The 25,842-nt window shown below is 52.3% G+C and overlaps 8 protein-coding genes and 1 non-coding gene across 9 annotated transcripts; 5 read left to right on the top strand and 4 right to left on the bottom strand.

Moving 5' to 3' along the window:
• Positions 1 to 653: 653 nt before the first annotated feature.
• Asppvi_004862 (uncharacterized protein) lies at positions 654 to 2,225 on the bottom strand (the record flags this gene model as incomplete). The annotated part of the gene is made up of 1 exon (XM_043300802.1): positions 654 to 2,225. One exon carries the CDS (start codon positions 2,223 to 2,225, stop codon positions 654 to 656), a length of 1,572 nt encoding a protein of 523 aa, XP_043156737.1.
• A 611-nt stretch (positions 2,226 to 2,836) lies between these two features.
• Asppvi_004863 (aromatic alcohol reductase) lies at positions 2,837 to 3,874 on the bottom strand (the record flags this gene model as incomplete). The annotated part of the gene is made up of 3 exons (XM_043300803.1): positions 2,837 to 3,307; positions 3,366 to 3,776; positions 3,842 to 3,874. The coding sequence occupies 3 exons, from the start codon at positions 3,872 to 3,874 to the stop codon at positions 2,837 to 2,839; spliced, it is 915 nt and encodes a 304-aa protein (XP_043156738.1).
• Positions 3,875 to 4,708: 834 nt separating this feature from the next.
• Positions 4,709 to 9,322, top strand: Asppvi_004864 (putative ABC transporter; the record flags this gene model as incomplete). Its single annotated transcript, XM_043300804.1, has 3 exons — positions 4,709 to 4,996; positions 5,053 to 8,244; positions 8,294 to 9,322. 3 exons carry the CDS (start codon positions 4,709 to 4,711, stop codon positions 9,320 to 9,322), a joined length of 4,509 nt encoding a protein of 1,502 aa, XP_043156739.1.
• Positions 9,323 to 9,548: 226 nt separating this feature from the next.
• Positions 9,549 to 9,621, bottom strand: Asppvi_004865. Its single transcript has one exon. It is a non-coding gene; the product is annotated as a tRNA-Lys (tRNA).
• Positions 9,622 to 10,569: 948 nt separating this feature from the next.
• On the top strand, positions 10,570 to 13,050 carry Asppvi_004866 (alpha-1,2-mannosidase family protein; the record flags this gene model as incomplete). Its single annotated transcript, XM_043300805.1, has 5 exons — positions 10,570 to 10,655; positions 10,704 to 11,245; positions 11,296 to 11,729; positions 11,776 to 12,542; positions 12,594 to 13,050. The coding sequence occupies 5 exons, from the start codon at positions 10,570 to 10,572 to the stop codon at positions 13,048 to 13,050; spliced, it is 2,286 nt and encodes a 761-aa protein (XP_043156740.1).
• Positions 13,051 to 14,080: 1,030 nt separating this feature from the next.
• Positions 14,081 to 15,000, top strand: Asppvi_004867 (uncharacterized protein; the record flags this gene model as incomplete). Its single annotated transcript, XM_043300806.1, has 3 exons — positions 14,081 to 14,125; positions 14,351 to 14,489; positions 14,579 to 15,000. 3 exons carry the CDS (start codon positions 14,081 to 14,083, stop codon positions 14,998 to 15,000), a joined length of 606 nt encoding a protein of 201 aa, XP_043156741.1.
• A 2,712-nt stretch (positions 15,001 to 17,712) lies between these two features.
• On the top strand, positions 17,713 to 19,490 carry rhgB (putative extracellular rhamnogalacturonase; the record flags this gene model as incomplete). Its single annotated transcript, XM_043300807.1, has 4 exons — positions 17,713 to 18,348; positions 18,417 to 18,455; positions 18,511 to 18,712; positions 18,784 to 19,490. The coding sequence occupies 4 exons, from the start codon at positions 17,713 to 17,715 to the stop codon at positions 19,488 to 19,490; spliced, it is 1,584 nt and encodes a 527-aa protein (XP_043156742.1).
• A 935-nt stretch (positions 19,491 to 20,425) lies between these two features.
• On the top strand, positions 20,426 to 22,925 carry Asppvi_004869 (1,4-alpha-glucan branching enzyme GLC3; the record flags this gene model as incomplete). Its single annotated transcript, XM_043300808.1, has 8 exons — positions 20,426 to 20,480; positions 20,538 to 20,662; positions 20,746 to 20,845; positions 20,899 to 21,011; positions 21,068 to 21,759; positions 21,812 to 22,147; positions 22,201 to 22,831; positions 22,899 to 22,925. 8 exons carry the CDS (start codon positions 20,426 to 20,428, stop codon positions 22,923 to 22,925), a joined length of 2,079 nt encoding a protein of 692 aa, XP_043156743.1.
• A 757-nt stretch (positions 22,926 to 23,682) lies between these two features.
• On the bottom strand, positions 23,683 to 25,761 carry Asppvi_004870 (F1F0 ATP synthase subunit beta; the record flags this gene model as incomplete). The annotated part of the gene is made up of 7 exons (XM_043300809.1): positions 23,683 to 23,765; positions 23,828 to 24,677; positions 24,741 to 25,057; positions 25,165 to 25,207; positions 25,275 to 25,360; positions 25,499 to 25,668; positions 25,751 to 25,761. The coding sequence occupies 7 exons, from the start codon at positions 25,759 to 25,761 to the stop codon at positions 23,683 to 23,685; spliced, it is 1,560 nt and encodes a 519-aa protein (XP_043156744.1).
• Positions 25,762 to 25,842: the final 81 nt, after the last annotated feature.

A 25,842-nucleotide genomic window follows, 5' to 3' on the forward strand; every position in this document is an offset into this window, starting at 1 on the left:
GGATACCTGAGGCGTTTGGATCGGGGGGAATGCGTGGCTAAGACAGCCCAAATGAGACATCATGGTCACCATGCAACCAGCGATGCCGATGAGACTTGGCTTCAGCATCGTCGATCAGTCGTGATGAGCAAGAAAATCGCCGTGGCGACAATCTTGACTGTTCCATAGACGCCGAAGCAAAAAGGGATGGACTGGTCGCACTCAGGCCGATCGTCTGGAATTTCTGAGGAGCATAGTAACCAACAGGGTTTTCGTCGCTGACTAGTCCCAGGACATGAGCACGCGGCGAAGGAAAGCGATACCAGTTACTCTTCTGCGGGACTTCTTTCCAGGGCAGACGGAGAATTATGGGCGTTGGCAAGGGTGTGATTCCGTCCACTCGAGCTTGTTGCTTGTCTGCACCACGCCGCTAACAGTTATAAAATACGGATGAAGCAATCGAGAGGATGACAGTCTTGCAGGAGTGCCAGCTAAGCTTTCGTCATGACGTTGGGAGCATGATCTCATGCTTAGATCTCAGCTAATCACCCTAAGCTAGTAGGTTTATATACCCGGCAACCGAGCCATCAGGTACGATACCATCCACGCAATGTCTGACCATATTCAAAACAGGCACCCTGACATCATGTAGAATAGCAGAGGAAACACTACCGCTAATTAGCCCAGCTCGTAAAGGCCAGGACCTTAACCGAACCCCCCAAAGCCTTGGTAGCAAAGTTGAATATCGCAAAGCGATAGCCCATAAAGTATTGCCAGCCGGTATTAGAAGTAAAGGCACCACCAAGCTGGGAGTACGAGCTCCCGTCCGTACTGTAATAGAACGTCGACTGCTTCGAACCGTCTGCACGCGCATCCATCCGAACCTGGAGGTAGACCTGGCGTGTTGAAATAGGCGCAGTCCCAACCACGGTTCCGGTACTGGTCGTGGCCCAGTTATTGTTAGGGTCCTGCGTGAGCCCTTGGACGGCAGTCACGGTGTAGCTGTTACCGCTGCGGACGACTCCAATCCAGGCGCTTTGGTCCTTGAAGACGGCCAGCCCGCATTGGTCGCCGTCGGCCATGTTGGAGAAATCAAGCAGGACCGTTCCAACGGGGAACTGGCCGTGAGGGCGATGGGTCAGGGTGTTTCTCGCGTGGTACAGGTCGTTGGTGACGGTGGCTGTCTGCAGCGTCAGGCCGGGATAGTTGAAGGAGAATTTGGTGGTGTCGGGGTTGTGGTTCCATTCCCACATGGGGCCCAGCGAGCTACCCCAGAACTGGTCGCCGCCGATCCACGACGGGACACTGTTGTTCTTGGGAAGAGGGTACGGGTAGGACTGGCCCCAGGCGCCGTTCACTGTCTGGAGACTGGGGAAGCCGTCGGATCCCCAGGTCACAGGGGCAAGAACCGGCAGGCGCCCGAGGGGATACGCCCACGCAAAGGACATAAAGTACCACTGCCCATTGGGCGTCTGGATGAGACTCCCTTGGTCTGGTGCGCCGGAGCCAGGAACCGGAGAGGGGGTGTTGTTGCTAAGGATCTTCCGTGTATAGGGCCCGAACGGGCTAGAGGCCTTCCAGACCTGGGTGATGCCGTTCGCGGGACAGTCGTCGAGGATGTAGTACAAGCCGTTGATCTTGTACATGCGGTTCCCCTCGATTCCCCCGGAGCACTCGGGCGGGTAGCTGAATACTTGCTGCGTCTTGACGACGCTCAATCCGTCGGGAGCGAGCTGGGCCACTGAAACCGTATTGCTTCCGTAGGCCACGTACATTGTGTCGTCGTCGTCGATCAAAAGCCCGCAGTCGTAGAAGCAGGGTTGGAAACTAGCGGATTTCTGCCAGGGGCCCTTGACGTCCGGGGCTGTGTAGACATACGTAGTCCAGAAGTTGACGCAGCCGATCCAGTACCACTTGTTGTTGCTCTTGCGGTGGCGTAAGGTGGAGGCCCAGGTTCCGCCGTTGTAGGCCGTCTGGCCGTTTTCCATGTTATAGTTGGATCCAAAGTCCAGAGTCGGCACGGAATGGCCGATCAGCTCCCAGTTCACCAGGTCGGTAGACTGGAGGATTGGGGCACCGGGGGAGTAGTGGAAATTGGAGCTGGACCAGTAGAATGTCTTTCCATCCGGGCCAAGGAAGATGTCATTGTCAGGGAAGTCTTCATAGATGACGGGATTGGTGAATGTCTGTTGGGCTTGGGCTGACAGCCCAAGCCCTAAAAGAAGACCAGCACTGAAGAACAACATCACAAGAACGGTTGAAATGATGTTACCTCTGACCATCTCAGTATTCTGCAGGAAACATGTTGGTTTATAGCCCCGATCGTCCTGGTAATAGCCTAATTCATCTGGAGCGATACGAGGATTATTAGCCAAAAGGCCCTTTCCCCCGCTTCTTCAGGATGGAAATCTGCAGAGTGATAGGCGGGTTTTATTAGAGTACAATAAGATTTGTAGTTTGTTTCATTCAATGGCTTGGTAATGTCCCTATTCGTCGGATATTCTGGAGAAGCTTCCCGTTATTAGCAGCGGGCCTAAATGCAGGGTAATGCTCTAGCAGTCATGGATCGAAGGGAAAGGGGGGCGTGAACTCTAATATACAAAGACACTGAGCATACTGTTATGATTGGATCCCCCCAAGTCCACCCTGAACCCTGAATTCTCCCGCATCACCCCATTGGCCTATATCGTTTTCCTTTACCAGTCTAGTTTGAGACACCCTCAATAGTGGAGATTTCCACCACTCGTAACGACAGGGACGTCCTTCATTGAGTGCTTAAACTAATATTGAATGTATTATATTAACCGGTGGTAGTAGACGAAGCCATAATAGAATCCTAGCACCTAAAGGTCCCATATCACTCCAGTAGTCCCTTCTTCCTCAGCACATCCCTGACAGTCTCCTCGAGGTCCTCCTTCGGAAGACCCAGGACGCTATTCCACTTCTCTGCTTGCTGTCCAAATCCCAAGAATCCCCATGGCCCATATGCCACCGCCGTCACCACCTCCGGATATCCATGCTCATAGTCTCCCTCCTCGAGATGATCCACTCCCCGCTGCGCAATCTCCTCCGTAGTCAAATGCTTCACCTCGAACTTCGTCCCCGACAACCGCTCAATCAACTCCAGGAGCTGATTCTGCGTCACCTCAAACGACTTCACATACACATACGCATTCTTCGTCTCCTCCTCATGCTGAAGGACGGAGATGATCGACCTCGTCACCTGCCCAAGCGTAGTCACAACAAACGGGCGATTGCCAGAATCGAAAATACTGACTTTGCGCGCAGACAAGTCCCAGCCCATCGCTGCGTTTTCCAACTCAAGTAGCTGCATCAGTTGTTGTTAGATCGGCGTCAGTTTTCGCTGAAGGGACAGGAAGACATACCCAATTGAAGAACGAGCCCGTGCAGATCGCCGTCCAGGTTATCCCCTCCTTGGAATCCAGGTACTCGACAATCTCCCGCTTAACCTGTGGGAATCGGGCAAAGCTGACGGGCCCCGGCTTCGACGTATCGCCTCCGTACTCGCTCGGGATGAATCGTCTTACGCTGGGAACGGCGGCTGCGGCGTCGATGGCTGTGCGCTGGATGGCGGAGTCGAATGTCCCCACGGCTGAGATGATGGCATCCTGTCCCTGGAAGGCTGCGGTGAGGGCCGCGAGGTCGTCATAGTTGGCGCGGTGGACGGTCACAGACGCTGGGAAAGTAGCCTTGGACGAGGGACGGACGACCACGGAGACGGCGAAATTGGAGGCGAGCAGAGCGTCGACCAGAAGGGTCCCGACGGCTCCGGAAGCCTGACAGTATATTCGTTAGTATGGTCGTCATGGAAATATATGCTACGGGGAAAGGTGGACGGTACCCCAAGAACAGTGACGTTCTGGATAGGAGACATGTTACTAAATCGCTAATGAAACTAATGAAACTAATGCGCTCTTGCCTTCTGGTTAAGCGAAGCCTTTGTCAAGAGATATATTTATATTCTGCTATTGACCAGACTCGCAGGTATACTTCTGCACGGAGGTAGACCGATGCTGACAAATTGCCTCGTATTCGGCTTCATTAATAATACGGAGAGGCTTTCTGCACAGTTCGAAAATGAAGTCTGTATGGTCAGCCACTTACGGCATGTAGATCAACCAGAGATGTCTGGTCTCCTTCAATGGTGGTAATTAATTTGGGAGTGGAAGATTCCAGATGTCTGAAATATAGGACCCTCCGCCGAAGCTTAATCTCACGGGTCATCGCACATCAGATAACGCAAGGCTTCTACTAGTTAGTCTAGACCGAATACAAGCTAAACCAATATTCTAATTTAAATTACTTGAGCTTAAATTCTTTGGTTGGAACGCCACAAAATATCAAACAAGCGTCGAGAGAAGTTGTCATCGGCAGCTATCTGGACCTAAGCCTATGGGCTACACGCATTACAGCACTTCGGTGCAAATATGACACCAATTATTTATCTGCATGACTCTTCATCAGAATTCCAACAAGGATGCAAATCCAAAATTACTCATCGCGGCTCTGAGACGATGTAGCAAAATGCCCTAATACGGTGCCCGACAATCTGATCTTGGCAGAAATCCTGTTGCCTGCAACGGTCAGATCAGATCTTGACTCATCAGGCGTGTCCGTCTCAAGGGAACTCTTTCGTTCATATTTGACGTTCTCGACTCAGTTCCTTCTGCGAATTCTGCAAAGCAATGAATTCGTCGCTCTTACGCAAATGTCTTTGTCGAACCTCCCCATTGCCTTCATAGGGGCGTCAGCGATCTTGCTCCTGTCAATCCCTCATGCCCGACAGGTTGTCATTGACTGTGGAAACAAGAAAGGATACATATCAATCGAGTCTAGCAACGACGATGAGGCCGTTACCACTGGCAAATCGCCACGATCAGTCTGGCAACGCGTAACCCTTGTGGTGGTGGCAGCAGCAGCCACCATTGCGGCACTCTGGTCCTGCGTAAGCATCCAACCAGTGCTTGCTCCAGAAGCCGTTCATTTGGCGATGTGGGTAAGCAGAAATGCTCCTGAGAGCCTTTGGAGCTCTAGAGATGACGACGTTTGCAGATCATGATCCTAGTGCAAGAATTGTCTCTCATAAGCCGTCGGAATCCAGAAGCTCGATATCGCTTAGGCTACTACAGCGCCTTGGCCAGTCTGGCCATAGCTATCTGTATGGCCTGGCCATATGCTTCGTCGTTGTACAGCAAATCTGACTTCAAATTAACTTCCCCTGATGCATCGAGCATTGTTCAACTGATCGCCGCTCTCATTCTCCTTTTCGTGAATCTCGCAATTCCAAGAGGACCTACACTCTACCGCCACGACTATCCAGTTGATTCGCTGAACTCCGTCTCGTTTCTAAACCGATACACCTTCTCCTGGGCGTACAAAACCCTGGCCATCGCGGCGAAGAATAAAAGACTCAATACTGATGACCTCCCGCTAGTCGGGCACGAAGTGCGTGCAAAGACCCTCTCCGACGCCTTCTTTGCAGCCAGCTCAACCTCGACTCGATGGAGGAGATGGCTAAAGCTCTACTGGCGAGAGATAGCCTTGCAGGTGGTCATACAGCTCTTCGCCAATGCGGTGAACTTCCTCCCTCACTTCCTCCTCCTTAGTATCCTTCGCCTCTTCGAGGACCGGGATGCAGGAGCCAGGAACCAGATTCAACTGTGGTTGGCTGCCCTCTGTCTTGGGCTATCGATGGTGGTCAAGGCGTGGTCCATATCATTGAGAGACTTGGTTGCTGATATGAAGCTTTCTCTGCCGATTAATGAACAGCTGCTTGCGGTCATTTCTAAGAAAGCCATGAGATTGAATGATGTAGTGATATCCACCGGCGATAGCGAGGATGATGATGCTGCGAGCGATGATGACGATGACGATGGCGATGGACCACCCAGAACAAAGCACTCCGTTCTCAATCTCCTCGGAGTAGACGTGGAAAGAGTCTCCGAATTCGTCTCGTTCGCTCATGTGCTCCTCGACTGCATACTTGAGTTTGTCATCTCGATTACCTTCCTCCTATACCTGATGGGGTGGAAGCCCATGGTGGCCGGCTGCGCTATTCCCATCCTTCTGATACCTTTCTACTACCATTTGACGAACCGGTACAGTGGACTGGAACAAGCCCTCATGGACCGCCGGGACGATAAATCCGCGACTCTTACGGTCATGATGCGCGGCATGCGGCAGATCAAGTTCAGCGCGCTGGAACCCCAATGGTACCACAAGATCCTGGGGTTGCGCGAAAAGGAGCTCCATAACCAATACTCACTTTTCCAGCTGAACGTCAGCCTAATTGCCATCTGGACAGTGGGTCCTCTGTGCATGAGCTGTATCTCAATCGCGACACATATCTACATAAACGGCTCTATTGCTGTCTCAGCTGCTTTTACAGCCTTGTCGCTTTTCGAAAATCTACAGAGCGTGCTAAGCTTGTTTCCGGAAACCTTTACCGAGCTACTAGATGCCTTGGTCAGCCTTCGGCGAATCGAAAGCTTTCTGGATCTGCCAGAACACGAGGACCAGAGAGTGCCAGGGGACGCTATCTCCTTTCGCGACGCGACCATTGCATGGCCGTCGGTTGCGTCAGAGGATGCAGTAGGGCAGTTCCAGCTGAAGGGTCTCAATCTAGACTTTCCTCCGCGGGAGCTCACGATCATCTCAGGACGGAGCGGTGCTGGGAAGTCACTACTCCTTCAAGCACTTATCGGCGAAGCAGACATTGTGAAGGGGACGGCGATTGTCCCTCGCGCATCAGCCGCCAGCTGGCCAGCTGGCGAGGAAAACTGGATAGTGGATGGCCTCGTTGCATATGTTTCCCAAGATCCGTGGATTGAGAACGCGACGATCAGGGATGCCGTCTTGTTCGGGCTGCCGTTTGACGCAGAGCGATATGACACGGTCATTCATGCGTGCGCGCTCTCGCATGATCTGCAATCTTTCCCTGACGGGGATAGAACGGATATCGGCGCTAATGGAATCAATCTGAGCGGTGGGCAGAAGTGGCGCCTGGCGTTGGCGAGGGCGCTATACAGTCGAGCTAGTATTCTCGTTTTGGACGATATCTTCAGTGCGGTTGATTCCAATGTTGGCCGGCATCTGTATGACAATGCTCTGACTGGGCCTCTTGCGAAAGGGAGAACTAGAGTCCTGGCCACGCACCATGTTCGACTGTGTCTGAGAGGGGCTGCGTACCTGGTGAGGCTGGAGAATGGCAACGTTGTGCAAGCAGGGCATCCATCCAGTCTCGTCCAGGACGGAACTTCCGAGCACAGACTCGATGACGGGACGTCAGACACATCGGATAGTGAGCCTAAACCGCTGAATCCTGGCCAGCGAACCGACGCAACTCCGCGACCGGCCGCCCAGCCCAAAAAGTACTACGAGGAAGAGAAGCGAGAGCGTGGCGTGGTCAAAGCAGAGGTGTATAAGGCTTATATGAAAGCTTCCGGGGGCTACTCTCGCTGGATTCTTGTCGTCATTCTCTGCGTCTTGACACTGGTCCTGAACCTGGCCGCTCCTTACTGGGTTACCGTTTGGACCAGAGCATACAACGAAAGTCAAAGTCCTCCGCGAGCGATTCTCACCCAGCCCGGTGATCATGTGGACGGCCTCTCGGCCCATTTCAGGACTGGTGGACTGCATTTGGACCATCGCCTGGTCTACTATAGCTCAATTTACTTCGGTTTGGCATTCTCCTCGTGGGTTCTGGAGATCATCCGTATCCAGCTCATCCTCCGCAGCTCCATTAAAGCTTCCAAGGTGATGTTCGAACAGTTCGCCCAGACCATCCTCAGGGCCCCGCTCCGTTTCCTCGATATGACCCCGATTGGCCAGATCCTGAACCGGTTCACTTCAGATTTCGGCACCTTCGATTCCGATCTTGCTCTGGATCTCTCGTATCTCCTGCACAGCGGCATCATGATCCTCGGCGTTATTGTCGCAGCTTCGGTGACTTCTCTTCTCATTGTGGGAATTGGCCTGCTGACTCTGTTGGCGTCCTGGGCGGTCGCTTTCTTCTACGTCACCGGCGCCCGCGAGGCAAAACGACTAGAAAGTACTGCTCGATCGCCCATCTTCGAGCTGGTCGGGGCTCTGCTCACCGGATTACCTACCATCCGTGCATTCGGGAGAGAAAAGGCCTACCTGAAGCGAATGTACGATCTGATTGATGTACACTGCCAGGCCCTTTGGCACAAGCAGTTATTCTCCTGCTGGATGGCGTTTTGGATGAGCATGGTCGGAGCAATTGTACCTCCCCCTTCCACCATATACATCGGACCCCAGGCTAACTGTCTAGTTCGTCGCCACGGTGACAATCACCTTCGTCAACATCCGCACCCTCGACGCCGCTCTCGCAGGATTCGCTCTCAGCTACGCGCTGGAACTCTCCGACCACATCTCCTGGCTCCTCTCGCAGTACGCCCAACTCGAACTCGACGCCAACGCCGCCGAGCGCATAGTAGAGTACACGCAGCTTGACCAGGAGCCCCAATCCGGCATCGCCGTGCCAGCATACTGGCCCCACAACGGCGAGATCGAAGTTACCGATCTCAGCGTCAGCTACGGGCCAGATCTTCCACCTGTCCTGCAGGACCTGACCTTCACGCTGCGCCCTGGCGAGCGAGTCGGTATCGTGGGTCGCACAGGCGCAGGCAAATCTTCGCTCGCGCTGGCGCTCCTCCGCTGCCTGGACGCGCAGTCCGGTTCGATCCAGATCGACGGAATCGATATCGCGCAGGTGCGATTACACGATCTCCGCTCGCGCGTGGGCATCATCCCGCAGGACCCGGTTGTGTTTGCGGGCACGGTGCGCGAAGTCCTGGATCCGTTTGCGCAGCATGATGATAGCGAGCTGCGAGACGCGCTGAGGGAGGTCGGGCTGCTCCCGGATGACCAAGATCCGGAAGGAGAGAACACGAGTGAAGGCCTGTCCAATGGTGTATTCTCTCTCGATGCGTCTATCATAGAAGGAGGCCGGAACCTCTCGCAGGGTCAAAAGCAGTTACTGTGTCTTGCGCGTGCGCTGGTCTCGCGGCCGAAGATCCTCATCATGGACGAGGCCACGGCGTCGATAGACATGGAGTCGGATATTCGGATCCAGCGGACGCTGCGCCAGGTTGTTCGTGGATGTACGTTGCTGGTTATTGCGCATCGACTGTCGACGATTGCGGACTTTGATAGGATTATTGTTCTGGATGGGGGCAGGGTGGTGGAGATGGGGCCACCGGGGGAGCTGATGAAGACTGAGAATGGGGTTTTCCGGGGATTGGTGGAGGAGAGTGGTGAGAGGATGGCGATTGAGCAGATGATTGAGGGTGCAGTATAGATAGATAGATTTAGAGCCGTTCAGCATTGACTCCGACTTGTTATACCAACTTTGGCATGCCTTGACTTTATTCCGCTGCTACATACCTTAGTGCTCGCTTGGATTGACAAGGCATCATACAACAGTATTACTGTGTTAATTATAATCAAAATATATAAAGCTGATTAAAAAATTATACATATCAAATCCAAGACCCTACGAGAACAAAGCCAAAAACCAAAAAAAGAGCCGAACGCGGGGGTCGAACCCGCAACCTTGAGATTAAGAGTCTCACGCTCTACCGATTGAGCTAGCCCGGCGAGCTGATATCTGCGGTCACTTTCATAGCCTAATCAGTCTGCCAGTACTGCACCATCCAATCATCTGCATTACCTGACCCTGATGATCAGGGTTTAGAGCATGTGGGCGGATCATTTGCTCTGGTTGTACAACTTTAGACCCTAGTCTAATTTTTGCTACCTAGGGACTGCAGTAGCCCAATTTCTGGACGCCCGCATATTCCCATCCAGCCTTGTGACCGGATTGGCAGATACTTTCATATCCATGGTTGACTTGGCCATGTGTCAGGGGTAACGATAATAACTGAAGAAATTTTTGCTGCTTTCTTTGCAGTCATCTTCAAGTATGGCACTGTTATTATTGAGTTTTGGATCGATCAGATGGCATCTTCAGAATGTGTATTGTGATTGGTCATATATTGATTGCCAAAATAATAGTCAAGAATTCAGCTCGATCCCTTACTTCCTAGTCTGGACAAGATGAAGACTAAAAGGAGTCTAAAATCCCTAGCCACAAGCTGCTTCTCGTTCTACTTTCTAGTCTCGTCTCTAGTCTAGCGTTAAGATGGCTCTTCGCCTGTGATCGTTGCATGTGTCGAGTCCTCATGCCTCCAGTGGTCGGCTAACACACCTCTTCTTGGATGTACACCCATCCGTCCATTCATTCATCATTCATTCATTGCTTGGCAGTTGTAGCGGTTTACCCCGCCAGCAAGTGAGGGTGATCAGGCCACTCGCTTGTCTTGCTTCTTTATGTTCAGAAACCGTGATCTGTGGTCGTGTGGCAGACTATCCACATTCACTTGTTCAGTAGACCTGTTCTTAGATATATATTGAGAGACGTCAGGACGGACATAGAGGCATGGCTATACCTTCATCGTATTCATGAAAGACCATACTGACTCTGCCCCCGCCAGGCCCCGTCTCCGCTCACTCATTGTCTCCGCAATAGCGGCGGCCTTACTGACGATGCAGTGCCTGAGCGTCCTCCTAGTCGTAACCTTGCTGCATCCCGTCGTCGAAGCCACCGACCTGACGTCCCATGTTAACCTCTTGTAAGCCCCTGTCTCAGAAAGCCGTGGCAGATGCTAATGTGAGCGCAGCACGGGCACCCAGAATGGCGGGAACAACTTCCCCGGCGCCGCCCGGCCCTTCGGCATGGTCAAGCTCGGCCCGGACCTGCTCAACCCCGGCACAGACGCCTACTCGGGGTACCTGCCCAATGGCGCCTTCTCGGGCTTCAGCCTGATGCACGAGCAAKGCACAGGCGGGGCCCCCAAGTACGGCACCGTGGCGCAGTTGCCGCTGGTCGGCGAGATCAGCGACCCGCTGTCGAATAAGACGGTGGCGCGCGCGGGCGCGGACGAGGCAGAGGTGGGATACTACAGGGCGCGCACGGCGGACGGCGTAGTTGTTGAATTGGCTGCTACCGCGCGGGCGGGCATGTATCGGTATACGTTCCCGGTTGGGGCAACGGGGAATGTCCTTGTGGATGTGTCGCATGTTCTGCCCTCGTTTCGAGGGCAGGGGCTTGGCCAGGGGTATAAGGGGGGGAATTTGACGATTTTTCCGGATGGGCATTATGAGGGCCATGGGGTGTATGATAACGGGTGGAATCGGTCCCCGGATTGGGCTATTTACTTCTGTTAGTTGCGTGTTTGGCGGGTTGTTTGGATGCTTGGCTGATGTTTGCAGGTGGTTACTTTGACGCTGAGCCGGTCAGCAACGCAACGTATATCGGGACGGATGCGCAGGGCAGTGTCAAGCAGGAGAGCGGCTCCGCGTCCTCGACTTCGGGATCGACCCGCGTCGGAGGTGTCTTCTCCTTCCAAGATGCCGTGGTGACGTCTCGTGTCGGCATCTCGTGGATCTCCATGCAGAAAGCCTGCAAGCACGTCCAGGATGAGATTCCCCACGGGACAGAGCTCACCTCTGTTGTACAAGCCGCCAAAGCCGAATGGAACACCACCGTCTTGTCCAAGGTGACGACAACAAACACAAACGCCACCAGTCTCGAGCTGCTCTACTCCTCGCTGTACTTTATGCACCTGATCCCTACCAACCAGACAGGCGAGAACCCCAGCTGGACATCCTCGGAGCCCTATTACCAGGATATCTTCACATACTGGGTACTTCCCTTTCCCTTGCCTGCTTTCGGTCGAACTGACGATCTAGGACCTCTTCCGCTGCTCCACGGCCCTCATGCAAGTCCTGCAACCCACAGCCTACGAAGAGCAAATCCGCTCCCTGATCGACATCTGGCGCTTCGAAGGCTACCTACCCGACGCGCGCTCGTCCAACTACAACGGTCGCACCCAGGGCGGCTCCAACGCCGACAACATCCTCGCCGACGCCTACGTCAAGGGCGTCCGCGGCGCCGTAAACTGGGAAGACGGCTACAAAGCCATGCTGAAAGACGCCGAGGTCGCACCCCCCAACGACCCCCTCGACCCCATGGCGCCCGACTCATCAACAAAGGAAGGCCGCGGCGCGCTGCCCGATTGGCTGAGTCTGGGCTACATCACGCCGAAGTACACCCGGGCCGTGACGCGCGCGGTCGAGTACGCCTGCAATGACTTTGGGCTGTACCAAATCGCATCGGGGTTGGGGAAGCACGCCGACGCGGAGAAGTATCTGAACCGCTCGCGGAACTGGCGCAACCACTGGAATCCGGCGCAGACGTCTCTCGGATTCTCTGGGTTTGTGGTGCCGCGGAACACGTCCGGGTTTCTTGAGACGGACCCCCTGGCTGATAGCGGGTACTGGGGGGATCCGTACTACGAGGCGAGCTCGTGGGCGTACTCGTGGGCTAGCGTGCATGATATGAAGGAGATGGTGGAGCGGATGGGAGGCGAGAAGACGGTCGTTGAGCGGCTGAATACCATGTTCACGGAGGGAGCGAGCGGGTCCAGTGGGATTATCTTTGATCCTACGAATGAGCCGTAAGTTTCCATTTTCTGCTGAGGACAAGAGGAAATTACTGACAAGCGTAGCATGTTCAATATCCCATATCTATACAACTACGTCGGCCGACAGGATCTCTCCGTTGCGCAGTCCCGCAAGGTCGCTAAAAAGTACTACAACACGGGCGTGGCAGGGTTACCTGGTAACAGCGATGCAGGGGCAATGCAGACGTGGCTACTTTGGAACATGATCGGGCTGTATCCGGTTACAGGGCAGACGACGTTCCTCATCCATTCGCCGTGGTTTGAGTCCTTGGCTATCGACCTTGGAGGTGATAAGCAGCTGCGCGTCACAGCAACCGGGGGTGACGGCAACGGTGACAGCAAGATTTATGTCCAGAGTCTCAAGGTTAATGGGAAACAGTGGCGGAAGAACTGGCTGACATGTGGTGACGTTTTTGGAAATGGAGGCACTCTCGAGTTTGAGCTGGGGGAGAGCCCGACTGACTGGTTCACGGGCGAGCTACCTCCCAGCCCTGCATCATAACCTGGCAGGCCGGGTGGGTGCATCCTTATAATTTATGAAGAATAGTATTAGTGTAATAGAGAATCTCTCAATGTACGCCGCCTGCTTACAAAGGGTGCCATTTTATATGGAATACAGAGATGGGCGGCTCACCTGGGAATTACGTTAGTTAGTTAGTTAGTGAACTAAACCAAGATACTAACCACAAAACACTAACCAGACCCTTCCCAGCGGGCGACTGAAAATAGGTGGAAGGGTCGGTTAGAGGTTGGCCCCAGGTGATTTCTTCCTCCCTCCTCCCTGCAAGTCTTACCCAGCAGCTGTTATTACCAACAACATGGGAAATCAGCTCTCCCTTGAATTGTTATCTGAGATAGCTGCATATTTAAAAGAAGCCCATGAGCCACTTGCGCAGTACACCACCGTGTGCCGCCAATGGCAGGCCGCCTTTGAGCCACACATATACAGGCAGACCTGTGTCCACAGTGATGACCTCCAAGGTCAGAGTATCTTTTCTCTCTCCAAATTTCATATCATCACATCAGGAACAGGTATTGGGCGACTCTCTATGATTCAGGAGCTAGAGTACCGTATTATTTTGCCCTATCAACTGGACGATTATTGCGCAAGCATAACAGAAGATAAGGCATATCGCAAGGAGAATCCTATCAGGCATGCCAATGACGATGCTTTTAGGAGAGGTATTACTGAATTATTTACCACCCTAGCCTCCTGCAGTGACACTCATCGCCTTTCTCTCATACTTGCCGCACTGGGTCGCCAAAAAGAGTTGGAACCAGGCACCAGAGAGCATGCTGACGCCGGAACATTCCGTGGACTCCATAGGGGGGATGAGTGGGCTGTCCGGCCTTACCGTGCTCGGTTCCCAGATGGCAGTGCATCCGCACTGCCGGTTGTTTCATGCGTTGACAAGCTTTGTTTTCCTAACGCGGGGCTGGACCCCTGGCATATGATCTGGAGTGGAACGGCACTACAGATCGCGCAGCGTTGCCCAACCCTGAGACTTGGCTGCATTTAGATCTAGATGAATATGTTCGACCAGATCATTTGGACTACATCCGAGACCGGCGCCAAGGTAGCATTTCTCCTATATACAGTAAATATCCCGAACTGACTTCTTTTTCTAGCCGTGGCTGAGGAACTTTGTAACTTGCCGGCAAGTTTGAGAGTTCTTCACTATTTCAACCAACTCGAGAAGCCATGGCAAAATACTCTTCCTGCCCTAAATGTTCTGTCAGACAAAATAGACACATTCCCATTTCATGTGCGGTCCCTAAGTCTCCATCTCCGAGAACTGAAGATTATCCACGTGGCCATCACCTCCGATTTCTTCTGGCCACTGGATAAGCAGGGCAAACCAACAGGCTGTGGAGCATCACTGCATTGGCCCTATCTCGAAACAATCGAGTTTGATGAAATACCAGACTACCTTCCCTCAGGTAAACCTTCTTTCCCTAACTCAGGTTATGCTAACCAGACACAAAATCCGTATTTTCAGTCCCAAAAAGCTGATACCATATTTTATTAGGGGAATGGCTCTTCGACCCTGACTATTATGAGAAGACCGAAGTGCCCAATCTCGAGGCTCCAGATTGGGAAGACATTCGACTTGTTGAGGAATCGCCATACGACCGCACGCTGATGAACTTTGAGCACTTCCATCGTGTCTTTATTGCCATGGGCTATGCGGCACAGCATATGCCACTATTAAAGACGATCAGACTCCTAGTTCTTGCTGACGAGCAGTCTACCTTTGAGTTCTCTACCGATCAGTTCAGTGGGAGGAGGACGGTAACTTGGGCATCGGCTACAGGTTATAAACCCGATGAGCGAGTTGCGCAAGCTTGGGGTTTCGATCCGGATGACATTGATTTTATTGACCACTGGGAAGGCAGGGATGTGGAAACAAATGTGATATTTCACAGCTGGCCATTGGGAAATTATGCATGAGGTTACTACTGCCCAGGCGACTGGTTGGAGTCGATAGTGTCCGAGAGCGCACTTGCCCGCCTGCTTGACGCCATCCACAATGGTGCGGGCCAGTCATCGAAGATAACAAGAGGCACGATCAGACGCAGGATATCTTGGAAATAACCTGCGGCACTTCCATAAAGATAAAGCTGACATGAAGTAGCCAATGGCTCAGGCTTTTCAAATGCGCTGCGGACCATATTCTCCTCGCTTTGACTTCAGGTATCTTTGTCGAACAACGGCTGCTGAGTGCCATTCACAATACCGTGCCTCAGGGGACAGGCCGGCGCATAGGAGCCATTAATCATTCTCCCCGTTATCCTCCGGAGAGTCATTCGCCAACTGGCCCCCGAAGTCTCATTGTCCTCGGGGCAGGCGCGGCAATGCGGTGTGCGAAGCCACCACGCGAGAAGATGGGTCACCGAAGCGACAGCTATCTCATCGGTCTGTCTGTGTCTCAGCAACAATGAAACGACGATGTGAAGCCGCCATATCGATGAGGAAATACTCACGAGAGTAGTCGCATCACTATCTCCATCTGAATCGTCATTGCAGAAGATCGCCCTTCAGMATTACCAGCAACAATCTCTAAGTCTTCGCCCCCTTTAGATATTTGGCAATGGCGATGGTGTGATCTACCTTGAAGGGAGTCGGGTTCAGTGACTCCCAACCGGAAATCTCGTGGAAGAAGATTGACTGAGTGGCATAATAACCAAGTATCTAACGTCCGTCTCCTGTATATTGTCAGTAAATTGGACATTTCCTCCTGGGTTAGACTTACATTAATCATAACCCTGCCGTCATTTTCGTCATCGTGGCCATTGAAAATCGTTCACAGAAGGCCGTCTTGCATCAGATAGTGCCTACCAGCGGCCAGAGAAGAATAAAGCCAGGCTGGTTCCCCTGCCGGAGAATACGTCGAAGCGGCAGAGGCAAAGTTGCTATCGGCCAAGAATGCGACATGGGGTTCTGCTTTGTAACCCAAATCACTGATTTCATACTCTCTAGAGAGTCTACCTGTATGAGCGCCCAGAAAGTGGACGAGACACTATCTTGGCCAAGGTCGGCTGCTACCCGGCGAGTGCTGTGACAGTTCTGCGCGTTTTGACATGGGATATTACAGGGTTCATCAAGGGTTCCCAAGTAGCAGATAAAGCCATCCATGTAGGCGTAGAAGAATTCCCATGTCGCGGAACTTATCTATGTGCCGTTCAACAAGGGCAGCGTTGTTACAAAGCCGCGTTTCTTCTCTTTTGGAGGGGGCAACTGGCACAGTATATGTGCCATTTTGCCGTCCTAGAAGCATTTAGCAATCTTCAACAACTCGGATGAGTATGATTTTCGACCTACCTTTTTAACATCGCCCCTTTGATAATACAGGTCGCCACCGGCATGCCTGGAACAATATATTCCGTACGCAGCAATGCTTCTTCTGCTCTTGTTGGTCCCTCAGGTGACCCAGAGGGTACTTATAATGGGCCATCTCTTCATGCTGACGGTTAGTCCTTTGTTCCAGGTCAACAAAGAAGCTGAGAAAGAAGGTGTTTGACAAACCTGTTTTCTTCTCCCCCTTTGCTGTTCAGGGGAGATGTAGATTTCCTTTGAAAGGAACCCTATTCGCAACGATCTCCTTATTGCGACGGGGAGTCCGCTCGCCGCAGAAGGTCATACTGCAAATATGAAATGACGACTGCGGTCGAGCTGTCATTCGACCATTTGCTTGGCTTTGCAGCTTAGATCGGAAAAGATGAGAAGACGGCTATGCTATGGGATCTGTCCATAGATATACAGCGAGGCTGACAAGGCCTGATTATTGGCCATCTACGTCTGGAATAGATAGATCAAGCATATGTATGAGCACCATGCTCCGATGAAGATGATGAGAAGCAAGAGACGAAGAATAAAGAGGGGAAGAGGGAGAAGAAGAGGAAGAGAGCTGGATAGACTGGCAGTGAATGGTGAAAGAGAGGGAGAGCGAGCATGCATTCACTACTTGATCCGGAAATATCCTCATCTCAACAAAACGGTGAAGGCTGAAGCGGTGTGCTCGCCAAATTCAGTGAAGCGGATGAAAGAGGATTGCCTGGGCTATGTGACTGGGTCTGCTCTCTCTGAGAAATCTACACTGGAGTTTTGAGGCTGTTGGTCCGCTTCATGGATACTGACAACCATCCTTTGATTTTCATGTCTCAGCTATACAAGATGTCCACGCCAATCTACCATGATTACTTTGCCACATGGTATGATCGTCCTTTCCCTTCATCCTTTTGAAGAGTAGGGCGGAGTGAACGAGTCATTGCCGGGACGGGTTGGTTAGGATGTTTCAGAACTGGGCTTCCGTTTCAGCCCGTTCGGAGGTACTCCGTCTAGACCTAAGCTTCGCCCATTGATCGGTGGAAAAATCACCGAGGGTGAGAAGTCGTTCCAGAAGAAATAACTTGTCCGCATTCGCCAGACGAAGCCACAGAAAGCCTTGATTCCAATCTATCCGCTCTTCCCCTGAGTTTCTCCTAGAGATGTGGAGATTACCCAGGAGCCGTAGTCCAGGTAAGCTCCGACTTAGAGTTGAAATGTCTCAGCCAAGTCGGCTCTATAAATGTAGTTAAGCACGCCCGATGCTCTTCAGGCTTGCGGTTGCCATTTGTGCCCTCGCATTCCTTTCGTTTTGCTTCTGAGAAGTTTTGAGCGACAATGCGTCTTCACGCCTTTACTCTGCTCTCCCTACTAGGGCTGGTACCTAGCTTGGTCGCTGCATCACTCTCTGGCTCAGTCGGACCCCTGACCTCAGCGTCAGCAAAGGCAGCCAAGAAGACATGCAATGTCCTCGACTATGGAGCTAAAGCCGACCAGAAGACCGATCTGGGACCCCCTCTCGCAGCGGCGTTTGCGGCCTGTAAGTCGGGTGGATTGGTATATATCCCTGCCGGAAACTATGCCATGTCCACCTGGGTCAAGCTGGCAGATGGTAAAGCATGGGCGCTGCAGATTGACGGAGTCATCTACCGTACGGGTACGGGTGGCGGCAACATGATCATGATTGAGCGTGCCAGCGACTTCGAGCTCTTCAGCAGCACATCGTCGGGTGCCATGCAGGGCCTGGGATATGAGTTCCACGTTGACAACAACTGGAGTGGTCCTCGTCTACTTCGTCTGTGGGATGTGTCGAACTTCTCGGTTCATGACTTGATTCTTGTCGATTCGCCCTCCTTTCACTTCTCTCTCGACACTTGCTCCAATGGGGAGGTCTATAATATGGCAATTCGTGGTGGCAACCATGGCGGACTGGATGGTATCGATGTCTGGAGCACCAACATTTGGATTCACGATGTAAGAGCCACCCCGGGTTGCCGGATACGATCAAAGATGCTTTGGATCAGGGGCTGATTGATCGATAGGTCGAGGTGACGAACAAGGACGAATGCGTAACGGTCAAGGTATGTTCTTGTGACATAGGTCTTCTACTATGTTTGACTCTAACGCAAAACTTAGAGTCCTGCAAAGAATATCCTCGTGGAGAACATCTACTGTAACCTGAGCGGTGGTTGCGGCATGGGCTCCCTTGGGGCAGACACGGATATCAGCGACATCACGTACAAGAACATCTACACCTGGAAATCGAACAACATGATGCTGGTCAAGAGCAATGGTGGCAGTGGCACTGTTTCCAATGTTGTTTTCGAGAATTTCATCGGTAAGCAGCAAGGCACTCCGTTATCATCCAAAGTACAAACAAGCTGACCGAGGATTACAAAACGGCCACAGGTCACGGCAACGCTTACTCCTTTGACATCGACAGCTACTGGAGCAGCATGAGCGCCGTCGCAGGGAATGGTGTCGAACTGAGCAACATCACGCTCAAGAATTGGAAGGGAACCGAGGCAAACGGCGCACAACGCGGGCCCATCAAGATCATCTGTCCTGACAAAGCGCCCTGCTACGACATCCTCATTGAAGACTTTGCCATGTGGACCGAGTCCGGTAGCAAGCAGTGGTACTCGTGCCAGAGTGCCTACGGTTCTGGATTCTGCCTAAAGGCGGGATCTCAGCACGCCTCTTACGCAGTGACCACGACCACCGTCAGCAGTGCTCCGTCTGGCTATTCGGCAGCGAAGATGCCTTTGGATTTGACGACTGATTTCGGCATCACCAAGTCGATTCCGATCCCGACCATTCCCACAACTTTCTATCCTGGTGCAACTCCTTACAGCGCTTTGAAGTCTAAGCAGTCCACCAAGGCTGCCAAGGCACGCGCGGTTGACATGAGCATCGAGACGCCTGCGGCTGCATTCCCGTCAGAGCAAGAGGTGCAGGGCGCTTCACAGGAAACTGGTCAGCCATCTCCTAAGAGTGCTGGTCCCGTTCCTTCGGGTACTCCTGGCCCAGTACCTACTGGCGGCCATCGACCATCAAAACACCATCATGGTCACCACCACTCCCACCACCCCCACCACTCCCGGAGTGCTGCATAATTCTGCCTCCAAGTCGTATTGTATCCAACATCTTGAGCTCGATGATACGATTCGAGCTTCATGCAGTTTCCTGAGACTTTTGTGTAACATTCTAATCATACCGTACGAGCTTCTGTTGAGTTCTGTTCGACAAAATTCCATTAGCTTGACACACTTTCATTCTGACCTGTTTAGCTAAGTCGTCAACTAGTTTAAATCTAGAAGAGGAAAGCATCTTGAGTCACTGCAGGGTCAGTGAGACATCATTAAAGATTTGCTGTCAATCTGTCTCAAAGGGGGGGCCGCTCCAATTTAATGGCTCTTGAAGCAACATTCATAGTCATCAGAGCGCGTATAGATTGTAGAGGCCCTAGCTCATTGTAGCTGACTTTTCGTGGTATGTCTTTCTCGATGCGGCACGAATGGAGAGGTCTGGTCCGGCGGTTCGAGCTGCAAAGTGGAGAGCTCCAGACCGGCCCGCAAGGAACAGAAAGGGGAGGTTGTGCGCGCAACAGCTTGTTCCACCCAAGTGGACAAATCAATTGCATGGTCCCTTATCAGACAGGTGGCAATTGACTTTAGTAACAAATTGCAGGGATTGTCCAAGCGTTGAGAAGGGAGAAAGATTGCGCCCGGTCAGTAGAGAAAGGAAAGGTTGAGAGCGGTGATGTCACATGTGTTGGGAGCTTTGGCCTTCGATCTCTGCCTTAGGCTAGCCTAGATGCTCCTCCCCCGCAATGGGCTTGGGCTTGCTCAGGGACAAAAGCAGGTTTCCCTCCTCCCATGTCCCTTGCAATCGCGAGCTTTTGTAAAAAGGAAAATTTCTTCATCTCTCGTGCCGTCCTTTTTCCAAGACTTTTCGAATTGGACGTTGTTGGTTGAGCTGAATATATCATCACGTTTCTTGCGACATTCCATCATCCGCAGAGAGCTTATCACAGCTATCTTCTGTAACTATGGCTTCGACTGAAGCTTCAAACGTCGCTCAGTCAGCGCCTCGGGATGGCACAGGTCAGCCAGAACACGAAATCAACCCCGTTTATCTGCCAGGTAACTCATGCTCTACAGGTGTTATCCAGTTGGATCCTTGGCTTGAACCTTTCCGCGACGCTCTACGACACAGATTCGAGTTGGTCGAAAACTGGGTCAAGACAATCAACGAAAACGAGGGTGGTCTAGACAAGTTTAGCAAGGTTCGCATACTTCATATCTACCTCTATTCTTCATTCGCTGATGGAATTGACATCTGAGCTAACGGACTGCATTCGCTACATAGGGTTACGAGAAATTTGGATTCAATGTCAATGCCAAAGGAGACATCACATATCGGGAGTGGGCTCCCAATGCTGTGCGAGCTTACTTAGTCGGTGATTTCAGTAAGCCACTCCATAAGTGTAGTGGTGGTTGGAGCACATACTGAATTGAGCAGACAACTGGGATATAGCGGCGCATCCAATGACAAAAGACAACTTTGGCGTGTGGGAAATTACAGTGCCCTCGAAGAATGGCATGCCAGCCATCCCGCATGATAGCAAGGTCAAGGTAATTGCTCGTGATAAGCACAATCCGGAGCCCCCTGTTGCTTACACGCTGTCTAGATTGCGATGGACATTCCCAGCGGGGAGCGAATTTACCGGATACCTGCATGGATCAAGCGTGTGGTGCAGAACCTCGAAGTGTCCCCCATTTATGAGTCCGTGTTCTGGAATCCTCCTGAGTCTGAACGTTACAAATTCAAACATTCGCCCCCGAAGAAACCGGAGAGCCTCCGCATCTATGAGGCCCATGTGGGCATCTCATCCCCCGAGACCAGGGTTGCGACATACAAAGAGTTTACGAAGAACATGCTGCCTCGGATAAAGTACTTGGGGTACAATGCGATCCAGCTCATGGCTATCATGGAACATGCCTACTACGCCAGCTTCGGATACCAGGTCAACAACTTCTTCGCAGCCAGCAGTCGTTACGGCACACCCGAAGAGCTGAAGGAGCTCATTGATACAGCACACAGTATGGGCTTGACAGTGCTTCTCGACGTTGTCCACAGTCATGCGTCAAAGAACGTCGACGACGGATTGAACATGTTTGATGGAACAGACCACCTTTACTTCCATGAAGGAGGAAAGGGCCGGCATGAGCTGTGGGACAGTCGGTTGTTCAACTACGGTCACCACGAGGTTCTGCGCTTCCTTTTGAGCAACCTCCGTTTCTGGATGGAAGAATACGGCTTCGATGGCTTCCGTTTCGACGGAGTCACGAGTATGCTTTATGTACACCATGGTATTGGAACGTGAGTGGATACTGACTCAAATACGTGAATCATCAGCTAACCTGTCGTCAAGTGGCTTCTCAGGTGGATACCACGAATATTTTGGCCCTTCTGTGGATGACGAGGGTGTGATGTACCTCACTCTCGCCAATGAGATGCTCCACACTTTGTACCCCAACTGCATCACCGTGGCAGAAGACGTCTCAGGCATGCCGGCTCTCTGTTTACCTCACTCCCTCGGCGGCGTTGGCTTCGATTACCGCCTCGCAATGGCCATCCCAGACATGTACATCAAACTGCTGAAGGAAAAGTCCGATAGCGAGTGGGACATGGGCAGTCTCGCCTTCACCCTGACGAACAGGCGTCATGGCGAGAAGACAATCGCATATGCAGAAAGCCATGATCAAGCGTTAGTCCCCTCCCAATATCTGCAATGTCATCCATAAAAACTAACTTCTTCAGCCTGGTCGGCGACAAAACTCTCATGATGTGGCTCTGCGACAAGGAAATGTACACCCACATGTCCGTGCTGACCGAATTCACCCCCACCATCGAACGAGGCATGGCCCTGCACAAGATGATCCGACTGGTAACCCACGGCCTGGGAGGAGAGGGCTACCTCAACTTCGAAGGCAACGAGTTCGGACACCCAGAATGGCTCGATTTCCCCCGTGCCGGGAACAACAATTCCTTCTGGTATGCCCGCCGCCAACTGAACCTCACCGAGGACCATCTCCTCCGCTACAAGTTCCTCAACGAATTCGACCGCGGCATGCAATTGACCGAGGAGAAGTACGGCTGGCTACACTCGCCACAAGCCTACGTGAGCCTCAAGCACGAGGTCGACAAGGTCCTCGTCTTCGAGCGTGCCGGTCTGCTCTGGATCTTCAACTTCCACCCCACAGAAAGCTTCACCGACTACCGTGTCGGCGTCGACAAGGCAGGTACCTACCGCATCGTCCTGGACACTGACGATCCGGACTTTGGTGGCTTCGGCCGCAATCTCAAGGAGACCCGCTTCTTCACGACCGATATGCCCTGGAACGGCCGTAGCAATTACCTGCAGGTCTACATTCCTACCAGAACAGCGCTGGTATGTACTCCATCCACCTTTCCCCATCCGTTGGCGATTCACTAGCTAACAGAAGCTTCAATGGCAGGTCCTCGCCCTGGAAGAAACTCTGTAAACATCTTAATGGATTCCACTTTGAGTTGCATTCAATACTAGTCCTTACATACTGATATATATATTGCGCTGTCTAATAAGCACTACCTCACAAAATATAAAGTTTACTCTAGTTACTTCAATAACCTATTTATGTCTTTGCGCGACGCAATGTAGATTTTGTCCTTAATTCACAAATCATGTTGTCTTCTTGCATCGTATATATGTTGTAGACCATGGCCAGGAATACCAACAGCGTGCTCCGTACTCCATGGACTCTCGTCATGTTGTGCCTAACTGGAGTTTTGTGACTGACTTGATTACATTTCGCATCGAGCCTGTCTCTTTATGACCTACATCTGGCTGAATGCATATTGCAAGAAGCGATGCTACATACAGAGACACAACATTGGGAAATACTCGGAATAGATCAATGCTACGATGACAAGAACGAATCAACTACGCAAACACTCTCTTCCAATCCAACAAAAGAAATGGTACAATTGTCCCAGCCCATTGGGTATTCAGGCTGGCTGTGGTCATTTTAAACTTACTTACATGAGCACATAGTGTAACACAAGCCCGGAAGTTTCCATCCAGACTTACAAGGGTAGATGCAAGCGCTCCTTTTCCTTTTTCATGGAAACTTTCTTTCGTTCGAATCCCTTTCCTTAATTCGAGTACTGTACACGCATCGAAAGAAAACGGAACACTGCAGAAAGAGATTCCATGTCTAACAACCATAAAAAGAAAAGGGCGCTTAAAAAACAATATTACATTTAGGCCTTGCCCTCGAGCTCAGCCAGGATCTTCTCACCCTTGGCGCGGGCAGACTCGATGTCACCAACCATGTAGAAGGCAGCTAAAAGAAGGCCATTAGCATTGATTTCGAAATTTCAGAAGGCTGATGATGTTCAAACTTACCCTCAGGAAGATCATCACCTTCACCGTTGATGATGGCCTTGAAACTGCGGATGGTGTCCTTGAGGTCGACCAGCTTACCCTCGATACCAGTGAAGACCTGGGCGACAGTGAAAGGCTGGCTCAGGAAACGCTGGAGCTTACGAGCACGCTCGACGGTGAGCTTGTCAGCTTCAGAAAGTTCGTCCATACCCAGAATGGCAATGATATCCTGGAGGGACTTGTACTCCTGGAGCATCTGCTGGACACGGGTAGCGACGGCGTAGTGCTCCTCACCGACGATACGGGGGTCGAGCATACGAGACTTGGAGTCGAGAGGGTCGACAGCAGGGTAGATACCCAACTCAGAGATACCACGGGACAAGACAGTGGTGGCGTCCAAGTGAGCGAAGGTGGTGGCGGGGGCAGGGTCAGTCAGATCGTCAGCGGGCACGTAGACGGCCTGGACGGAGGTAATGGAACCCTTCTTGGTGGTGGTGATACGCTCCTGCATACCACCCATGTCGACGGCCAGGGTGGGCTGGTAACCGACGGCAGAGGGGATACGACCGAGAAGGGCAGACACCTCAGAACCGGCCTGGGTGAAACGGAAAATGTTGTCAATGAAGAGCAGCACGTCCTGACCCTCCTCGTCACGGAAGTACTCGGCAATGGTCAGACCGGTAAGAGCGACACGGGCACGGGCACCGGGGGGCTCGTTCATCTGACCGAACACCAGGGCGACCTTGGATTCACCTTCGAGCTGAATGACACCAGTCTCCTGCATTTCGTGGTACAGATCGTTACCCTCACGAGTACGCTCACCGACACCAGTGAAGACGGAGTAACCACCGTGGGCCTTGGCAATGTTGTTCTACAGGAGGTGCGTCAGTGAGAAGGTCCAACGAGAATTAGCAGAGGATGTGGAACAACTCACAATCAACTCCTGGATGAAGACAGTCTTGCCGACACCGGCACCACCGAAGAGACCAATCTTACCACCACGGGCGTAGGGGGCGAGAAGGTCGACGACCTTGATACCAGTGACCAGAATCTCAGCGGAGGTCGACTGCTCAATGAACTCGGGGGCCTCAGCGTGGATAGGAGCGAACTTGGTGGTCTTGATAGGACCACGCTCGTCAATGGGGTCACCAGTGACGTTGACGATACGGCCAAGGGTGGCAGGGCCGACGGGGATCGTGATGGGAGCACCGGTGTCGCGGGCAGGAGCACCACGGGTCAGACCCTCGGTACCTGAAAGCCGGACATATGTCAGTCGATTTCGATGATGAAGCAGGGCCGATATCGCCAAGAAAAATCTAGGTTTCACGCCGGTGATGAGAAGGGGGCCAAGAGCTTACCATCCATAGCAATAGTACGGACGACATTCTCACCCAAGTGTTGCTGTTACTCAGTTAGCCAAGGCACGATTGATGTCATCGAGGTCGGATATCAGATATCAAATACATACAGAGACCTCAAGGACGAGCTTCTGGCCGTTGTTCTCGGTCTCAATGGCGTTGAGAATGGCAGGGAGCTTGTCACCGTCGAACTTCACTGTAGGCTAGAGTCAGATATCGTATTTTGACATTGCTATTAACCCCATTTTGATGGCTGTTGAGATGGATTTGACGCCAGGAAAAGATTTTCGCGCAGGCTGCCAGCAGGGTTTTCAACGGGGAGATTCGGACGTACCGTCGACGACGGCACCAATGACCTGGTGAATCTTTCCGACCGAACCAGCCTCAGTGCTGGCGAATCTGGCCAGGGAAGGAAGGCCATTGGATCTGAGGGGCTGGATTGCGCGACGAGCGACGGGGGATGGTCGAGCAAAAGCAGCCCTCCCGAAGGTCCGGGCAAGACCGCTAAATCATCGAAAAAACCGAGGTTAGCGGGCGAAAAAATGGGAAAAAAAGCGATTCAGCGAGAATTGGCGGTGCAACAAACCTCTTGAACATTTTGATGGTGTTTAAGAGCGAAAATGGGGTTTAAGAGGTCAAAGGGACGAGAAGATGGGGAGAGGGAAGAAAGAGGGAAGG

The sequence above is a fragment of the Aspergillus pseudoviridinutans genome (genome assembly GCF_018340605.1).
Source record: "Aspergillus pseudoviridinutans IFM 55266 DNA, scaffold_3, whole genome shotgun sequence".
NCBI classification, from domain to species: Eukaryota; Fungi; Ascomycota; class Eurotiomycetes; order Eurotiales; family Aspergillaceae; genus Aspergillus; species Aspergillus pseudoviridinutans.